This window comes from Polypterus senegalus, chromosome 4 (assembly GCF_016835505.1).
Source record: "Polypterus senegalus isolate Bchr_013 chromosome 4, ASM1683550v1, whole genome shotgun sequence".
NCBI lineage: Eukaryota > Metazoa > Chordata > Cladistia > Polypteriformes > Polypteridae > Polypterus > Polypterus senegalus.
In genome coordinates this window covers 23,950,658-23,959,872 of record NC_053157.1, presented here as the reverse complement: position 1 = coordinate 23,959,872, position 9,215 = coordinate 23,950,658, and the positions used below count along the sequence as shown (strand labels likewise).

General features: G+C 42.0%; 1 protein-coding gene across 1 annotated transcript in view; it reads left to right on the top strand.

The window, feature by feature from the left end:
* The window catches only part of LOC120528527 (granzyme B-like), a 10,288-nt gene continuing 1,073 nt past the window's right edge, over positions 1 to 9,215 (top strand). Inside the window, exons 1-3 of the mRNA XM_039752703.1 lie at positions 1 to 83; positions 215 to 359; positions 6,165 to 6,306. Of these exons, the coding sequence (XP_039608637.1) occupies positions 23 to 83; positions 215 to 359; positions 6,165 to 6,306 (348 nt within the window). The 5' untranslated portion in view covers positions 1 to 22. The remainder of the gene's footprint in view (positions 84 to 214; positions 360 to 6,164; positions 6,307 to 9,215) is intronic.

Genomic DNA, 9,215 nt, shown 5'->3' with positions numbered 1-9,215 from the left:
GCCACCAGCCAAAGCAAACACAATGAAGAAGCAGGCAAGTTTTCCTCTTTTAGTTGTAGCCTTCATGTTGGTGACTTATGAGGGTAAGTTTCATGGTTTTAAACATCTGAGCTTCGTAATATTTACCAAATGATTTAAACTGATAAAAAAGCTTTGCTTTCAGAATAGTTATAATATCTAGAGGTGATTTATAATTTAAATGTTAACTCTGCAGGTGATTGTGTGGAAATTGTTGGTGGGAGAGAAGTCCAAAATCATTCAAGACCCTACATGGCGTATCTCAGCTTATCTGACGTATCTGGGTGTGGCGGCGCTTTGATTAAACCAGACTGGGTGTTGACAGCAGCACACTGCAATAAGTGAGTACTGCCATTTCCAGAAAATAAAGAATAAAATATTTAGTCATTTCTTGCCAAATAAAGACATCTCCCACTGGCAAAAACAGGGTTAATTATTCATTATGAAGTGTGAATGTAAGACAAAAACTCTATTAACAGGTAAAATAACGTACCTAAGCTTTGGAAGGATTTCTAAATGTATTTTGCAACACTAAAATACTGTCACTTACTTAAATTGTACAGTCATACAAATTAAAATATTTATTTACCATTTTGTATGCTTCATTTGAGTTAACCGTGAGTAGAATGGTGTCATGTTTTAGTGAAAAATAAGACTAAGAAAAGGAGAAAGGAACTTCATAGTAAGTGTGAACCGCACAGACCTCATGTGTTTAGAGCGGAGCAGTGCTACAGTGTGGTATGTACTGTGAATGAATGAAGGACATAACTTAAATGAGATAAATAAATAGATATGTTCTTGAAAAGTTCATCTCTAAAAGCCGATTAGACAATATTTAAAAATGTGTTGATAAGCAAATTTTAGAATTTTATATTTTATACTGGGGGGTTCCCCCTGCTCACTTCACTTCCCAAGGAGACGCGGTCGCTCCTCTGAAACTCCCTATTAAACGGTGATACAATGGGAAACAAATAGTTTTTTTTTTTTACCTCCTCTTTGCTTGATCAGCTGCTAGCTTGCTGCTGCTGCTGCCATGCCACGTAATCTGCATCTTGCACGGCGCTTTGAACATTTAAAAGCCTGTACAGCAGCTGTCCTACTCTTTGTCTTTTATTTTCGGCCCCAGGCGTGGTTAAATCTTTTGCACAATGTCATGTCTCACGGGACGTGAGTTCTTGATATTTTTTAGTTTAAATAAAAAAATTGGATAAAAACCTGGTGTCACGGTGGCGCAGTGGGTAGCGCTGCTGCCTCACATTTAGGAAACCCGGGTTCGCTTCCCGGGTCCTCCGTGCGTGGAGTTTGCATGTTCTTCCCGTGTCTGTGTGGGTTTCCTCCGGTTTCCTCCCACAGTCCAAAGACATGCAGGTTAGGTGCATTGGCAATTCTAAATTGTGCTTGGTGTGTGTGTGTTTGTGTGCCCTGCGGTGGGCTGGCGGCCTGCCTGGGGTTTGTTTCCTGCCTTGCGCCCTGTGTTGGCTGGGATTGGCTCCAGCAGACCCCTGTGATTCTGTAGTTCGGATATAGTGGGTTTAATAATGGATGGATGGATAAAAATCTGAAAATCAACATCACATTAAAGTTTGATAAATTCTGAAAAGAATGATATCAAACACATATATGTTGGTTTTAAAATAAGCCTGATTTAAAGCGTAACAAAAAACGTGACACAAAAATGTCATATAAAATTGTTGCACTTATAGGCTTAGGATTTTATATATACTAAGGGGCTCCAACCCCTGCTCGCTACGCTCGCACACCCCCGGGTTTGATTTACCGGATATACATTTTAAAGAGATTGTTATTTTTGTGGGAATTGTTACATACGCATTACTTTCACTTTTAGTTTAAAACTTTTGTAAAAACAATACTAGTCCTTTATTTCCAGCCCTGGGCGTGGTTAAATCTTTTTCTCGCAGAATGTATAACGCTGCTCGCGTTGTGAAGGGGGGGCTGAACAGACGCTAATGAGTTGCAGTTGGATCATCTGCTGGCTTCTTGCTGCTGGCGAGCTGCGTTTTCTGCTTGTTGCGCTTTGAATCAATTATTTCTATGCCTGTACAGCAGCTGTCCTTTTGCCACTTTGCGTCTCTGCCACTCGCGTTGTGGTTTGGCTGAACACACGCTAAGGAGAAGTGGTCAGATCATCTGCTGGCTTCCTGCTGCTGCTCTTGGCAAGCTGCATGTCCTGCTTGTCGCATGTCCTGCTTGTTGCTTGTCATTTTTTTAAGAGCTGGGAGCACATGATGTCTGTCTGCCAAAAGCAACTGCTAAGTTAGATATCCGTGAACTTGTTTTAAATGTTGTCTCACTGCCTTGTCTCGCGTGACATTAAAGTTTCTCTTGCGGATCATCAAATTGCAATCTTTTGGCACCAAGTCTCATGTTTAAGGTCCCTGCATGATGCTCCGTGGCCAATCTCTTTCATCTCGTGGGTCTTTAAAGTGTCTTCCGAGAAGATCACGTCTCATCTCCCTTCACCAACATTTTGTTTTTATAATAGAGAGATAGAGTAGATTATTCTGTACATAATCTTTCATCCATTCATTTTCTGAAGCTTCAAGTTCCATTTTAAAACTGAGGGCCAAAGGTTATACTAGCAGCATCAGGTAGAAGGCTGCCACCAGCTCTGTGCCAGACTATTACAGGGTACACTCACTCAAGTGTTGATATCATGTTAATTTACAATCACCTAGCATAAGCCTGGAAACTTCTGGGCATGTCACATGGGTATCAAGTATATTAGAAGCAATTCCTGATGCTTGTAATTAATACACTATGTAATACAGCAAAGCAGAAAATCAACACAAACAGAACAAAGCAACACAAAATAAAATGATAACATCTCTCTCTCTCTCTCTCTCTCTCTCTCTCTCTATATATATATATATATAAAATCCAACGTGTCTGTCTGTATGTCTGTCCACTATTCATGAGAGAACTACTTAACGGATTTAGATCAGGTTTTTTTCTATAATTTGCTTGAACATTCAGGTTGATTTTGCGACTTCTTTCATTGTATTAAGAATCATTGTTCGCTTGCAGAAGCGGTATATTTGCGTTAATCCGAGACAGAGACTGCGGGCCAAGGGCAGAGGAAAGTTTGTCATGAAGAGTGGGGAGTCGGTCTGCCTCTGCGCTTTGGAGTGTACCTTCCCTCCGCTTAGCTTGTGACTGATACCAGCTTGTTTATTGATTTTTAAAGTTTGTCCTGTTTCACTACTATGTGGGCGGAGCCGCAGGCACGGCTAGTCGGTAATATAATACCTAAGAACGCAGGTGATGTTAGAGATGAAGAGACAGCACTACTTAGGTACAGGAATGACGTTTTTATAATACAATATGGAACTTCACCAAGTAAGGGAACAAGAAACTCTTTTCTTTGGATTAAAAATTATAGTCTACAATTTACTGACACCTTTTGCGCTCAGCTCTTCTTCAGAGCCTAAAATTTGAATTTAAAGGCAACTAATTATATCACGTTAAAGTTAGAGGAAAGACCTTTTCATGTATAGACTACCATTTTATGGAATCAATGGAGCTCAGTAAGTAAGTACCAATATTTGTATAAATTACTTCAGCACTTTCATCTTTTGTGAAATTGTTTAGTAGATGTTGACTTTCTGAATAGATAGATAGATAGATAGATAGATAGATAGATAGATAGATAGATAGATAGATAGATAGATAGATAGATAGAAATCAATCTCATATTCTGAAACTGGATATATTTCACTAATAATTTTCCCTTTAAAAATTTGTTGAAGGAAGTGGCTAAATATTGCCTGCATACATTTAGAACAAACACTCTAGCTCAGTGCTTACCAACCTTTTTTCTGCAGTGGAGCACTTTTCGTACCAAAAAGCATACCAAGGCACACCACTATTTTACTAACCACAAGCACATTATATCTCATGCACATGCTCGTGCTATTTGTAGGGGCAGGACTCCCGGAGAAGCCATTTAAAGAGCAGCTCTGAGACCAGCATTCAAAGACATGGCATTTAGTGACCACTTTGGTGGCATCTCCCAGCTGCTTCATCCCTTTGCCTGACCCTCTCTGCCTCAGAGGCAACTCGTATGTCCACTGTCCACCGGTCCTGTGAGACTCACTAGCAACCACACATCCAGACAGATGAACTCCAGCAGCTAGAAGACATGTCTGAAGGATCCAGTGACACTCAGGAATGGTTTTCTTTTTTGCTTGGGGGTATTGTCATTTGCCAGAATGTTTAAGCTTTTATTGGACATCACATGTATGCAAAGGTGATCACACAGATGCCTAACCATGCAGTCTCATTCAAACTAGAATGAACAGATGAATGAAACACATAAACATTGATGGATAATCCATAGACACAGAGGATACGAGTGGCACCCAATTACTGTAAATGTTTACAGCTGTTGACCAAGAGAGAAGTACCTTATTTTTATAGGGAATCATTTAAGTGAGTTAAGTTTAATCAGGCAAACTGTAAGTAATCAATAAGGTAACACTGTGGTAAGAAAAAAATTGAAGTAATTTATGGGTCCAGTGAAACAAGAGTTAAAGTTTTATGCCAGGATGTGCTGAGATTTTCGGACATTCTCCTTATCTGTCAGGCAGACCGCATTTTGTGAAACTCAAGTACTATGTCTCTGGTTTTGATGTGATCAGCACTGGAACACCACAATGATCAGTACTGTCTCCTTTTCTCTTCACTCTGTACACGTGAAAATATAAATAAAACACCAGGTCATGTCACCTGCAGACATTTTCAGATGATTCTGCACTTATGTGGTGTATTATTAAAGGGGATGAAACAGAGTATAGGTGAAAAGTTCTTTATGCAGAAAGAATTGGGACAGGTTAGCTATTAGCTAAACAAATGGGCTTGATAGAATAAATGATCTATCTATCTATCTATCTATCTATCTATCTATCTATCTATCTATCTATCTATCTATCTATCTATCTATCTATCTATCTATCTATTATATAGTGCCTTTCATATCTATCTATCTATCTATTGTGGTGGGCGGCTGGGTCCCATGCCTGGCTGGGATGCCCCTTCTACATATGTTTCCGTGGGAGCAATCATGGGCGTCTCAGCACCTCGCCCAGGATACTTGGTGGCAGCCTCCCTGGCTGACGATGGTGCCTCAGTTTCCCGCAGGGCTCCATGGCAGATGGAGTTCTTCACAGCCCTGTTGGGATCTGGGGTTGCCACCTGGGAGTGCTGCATGGGTCCCTGAGCCGGCCTGGACAACTCTACAGCCCCACCCGGAAGTGCATACAGAAACAGGTGTTCAGGCACCAGGAGCACTTCCGGTTGGGCTATAAAAAGTGACAGCAACCACTACTCAAGAGCCAGAATCAGGAGGAAGAGGACGAGGTTGCCAGGGAGGAGAGGTGGTTCGAGAAGGGAGTGCTTTGGGTGTTTAAGTGCTTACTGGGACTGTGTTATGCCTGTGGGATTCATGGGAAGACTTGCGCCATGGGTGAAGAAAAATAAAGTCTTTTCATGTTTTTACATGTGCCTCAGAGTGAGTCTGTGCCAGGTCAGGCGCTATACAGCATCCAGTTTCACACTATCTAAGACATCTTTAAGGATTCTGGCTTCTTTGCACATCCTAAAGACCTACATGCCACCTTAACTGCAGGCACTGAATTGGTGTAATGTCAATATGGCCGTGTACCTGAGTATACCCCGTGATGGACTGGCATCCACTCCAAGTAATTCACAGGTCCAGTGAAGCCAGAGCTAAATTCTTATGCCAGGCTGTGCTGAGTTCTGTGCACATAATCCTTGTTTTCAAGCAGGTTTTCTTTTGGGATTCTGGTTTCTTGAAAACCCTAAAGACTTTCGTGCCTTCTTCACTTCGATAGACCTTTATCATTGAATTTGATCAATTATGTGAGTGTGCCTTGTGGTGGACTTGTATTCTGTTTGTTCCTGCCTTATTAATTCTGCTTCGGGGATATGCTGCACTCATAGTGTTCTTTAATGTAAAAAAAACCTTACAATCAATGGAGAGATGCCTGCATAAGGCTGTTGCCACATATGTTTATTCACTGGCCTCACTAGAAATAAAACAGGGTGGGGGGGTGCCTATGTGGTTATTCAATTCAAAGTCTGTTTTTTTTTTCATTTCTTATTTTAAGGTCGAATCCTATTATTGTGACTCTTGGAACTCTTTCACGAACAGAAAAAGAACCAACAAGACAGGAATTTCAAGTGAAGACTGCTGTTCCTCATCCTAACTTTACTTATTATACATATGAGAATGATATAATGCTTCTTAAGGTATGTATTCACTTTGTTCTTTTCTCCAGCTTTCATGTAAATCAGGGTCTTCCTAAAACTGAAAACAATTTTATAGAGTTTAAATATTGATAATTTGAAGCTCTTAATAGCCAAAGAGTAAGATACCAGTGCTTGGAAACTTACAGACAGTAAAAAAATATGGCAAGCTTCACTATTCTAGTTTCAGACATACATTGTATATAGCACAGATGAAAAAACCTCTTAAAACATTTTTTAATTAAGAGAACAAAATAGAAATGGGGCATCATGATGGCGCAGTTGTAGCACTGCTGCCTCACAGTAAGAAGACCAGTGTTTGTGTCTCGGGTTCTCCTTACATGGAGTTTGCATGTGCGACAGAATAAAGGGATCATTAAGTGGTAAATAGAGTAAGGTAAGGGTTGTTCAGTCCCCGTACAAACCGTTGTCAGAGCTTGGTCTGTATTGCCGACAGTAAGTCGAGCCCATTTCCGTTGAGAGTTGGACTCCGCCAGGGCTGCCCTTTGTCACCAATTCTGTTCATAAATTGTATGAACAGAATTTATAGGTGCAGCCTAGGCATTGAGGGTGTCAGGTTTGGTGGGCTCAGGATTGGGTCACTGCTCTTTGCAGATGATGTTGTCCTGTTTGCTGCATCAGGCCGTGATCTTCAGCTCTCACTGGATCGGTTCACAGCCGAGTGTGAAGTGGATGGGATAGGAATCAGTACCTCCAAATCCAAAACCATGGTCCTCAGCCGGAAAAGAATGGAGTGCCCTCTCAGGTTGGGAGTGAGATCCTACCCCCAGTGGAGGATTTCAAGTCTGTCAGGGTATTGTTCACAAGTGAGGGAGGAATGGAGTGGGAAATCGACAGGCAGATTGGTGTGGTGTCTGCAGTGATGTGGGCTCTGCATCGGTCTGTCGTGGTGAAAAGGAGCTGAGCCAAATGGAAAAGTTCTCAATTTACCGGTTGATCTATGTTCCTACCCTCACCTATGGTCATAAGCTGTGAGTAGTGACCGAAAGAACGAGATCGCAAATACAAGCAGCTAAAATGAGTTTCCTCCACAGGGTGTCTGGACTTTCCCTTAAAGATAGGGTGAGAAGCTCGGTCATCCGGGAGGAGCTCAGAGTAAAGCCGCTGCTCCTCTGCATCGAGAGGAGTCAGATGAGGTGGATTGGGCATCTGATCAGGATGCCTCCTGGACGCCTCCCTGGTGAGGTGTTCTGGGCACGTCCAACTGAGAGGAGGCCCCAAGGAAGACCCAGGACATGCTGGAGGGACTATGTCTCTCGGCTGGCCTGGGAATGCCTCGGGATTCCCCCAGAAGACCTAGTAGAAGTGGCCAGGGAGAGGGAAGTCTGGGCATCTCTGCTCAAGCTGCTGCCCCCGCGACCCGATCTCGGACAAGTGGAAGAGGATGGATGGATGGATAAGTGGTAAATAGTTTTTGCACATGAAGCATTTTTTAGGCTGTGTACATTAAAAAGAAATATATAATTGTGTTAGAGAATAGCATGAAGGGACTGCTGAAAGAGTTAAATAAACAGACAAAGTGTTCGATTACGGTGGCTTAAGAAACTGGCCAATGTCATGTACCCAATAAGACCTGACAGTGACAGTTGTCACATAAACACATTCCATTAAAGGGTAAGAGCTGCTTAGAAGAGATATTGAGAAGGACAAGAAGGTAATAAAATAAGACTTTTATTTGGGTATGTTTATTTGGTTGTGTAAGCTAATAGACCAATCAGAGTAAATGTCATGTGATGCATCAGCACTGTTATGCAAATTCACTTGTGCACAAGTATGAGTCTCTGTCTTTGCTCTGTTACCATTCCGTGACATCTCTGCTCAACTGGGTGCTCCCTCTTAATGAAGAGAAATTAAAAATGCATGAACAAGCTTCCTCCTGTCTGATTTCTGACACAAAGAGGCCTAGTTGAGGACACATTTCTTTCTTAACTATATTTCCAATTAATTTCTTCCACACATGCTCTCCCGGTGTCTTCATGGGTTTCCTCTGAGTGCTCCAGTTTCTTTCCTCTATCCAAAGCCATTCAGGTTAGATGAATAGGTGAATTGACCTTGTGTGTGTGTGTTTGGTGTATGTATTTGGCGTGTGTGTGTGTGTTCTGCCCTGCGATGGGCTGGTGCCCCATCCAAGTTTTGCTCTTGCCTTGGGGCCAAAGTTAGCTAGGATAGGCTCCAGTAACCCCAATAAACCTAGTTTGGATTAAGCAGGTTAGAAAATGGCATGACATGAAATACAAATGGTAAAACACAGCATTGATGTAGTCATTGTGTTCCACAAATTCTGAAAATTCAACTTCCTTTCAGCCAATTCATTGAGCTACTGCAGGGCCGTCTTAATGCATGGGCATGCTGGACAGTTGCCCGGAGGGCCCACAAGCATAGGGGCTCCATACTAATGTATGTATGTTGTGACTTTCTGAGTAATTCTTTAGGTAGCACAATATCAGCACGTCCCACCCATAAATATTGTCAAATGACTCCTCCATCATAGGCTGCATTAATAATGAAGTTAAGTTGGTGTATAGAAGGCTTGTGGAGGACATTATCTTGTGGTGCAGGGACAACTACCTGCAGCTCAATATAAATGAGACAAAAGAGTTGGTGGTGGACTTCTGTCATGCTAAATAGCCTCTGAGACCAGTCACCATCCAGAGGGAGTATGTGGAAGTGGTGCAGAGCTGGGGCTTCACATAACTGGTCTGACAACACAGTGTTGCAAACAGTACTTCTTAAGGAGACTCAGGACTTTTTATGTACGCAGCAAGCTACTGGAGATGTTTTAATAGTCTACAGTAGCCAGTGTGTTGTTCTACACTGTAATCTCCTGGGGAAGAAAATTGAGTTCAAAAGACTTACACAGTGCATGAACAACCTTCTTGACCAGGGCCGTC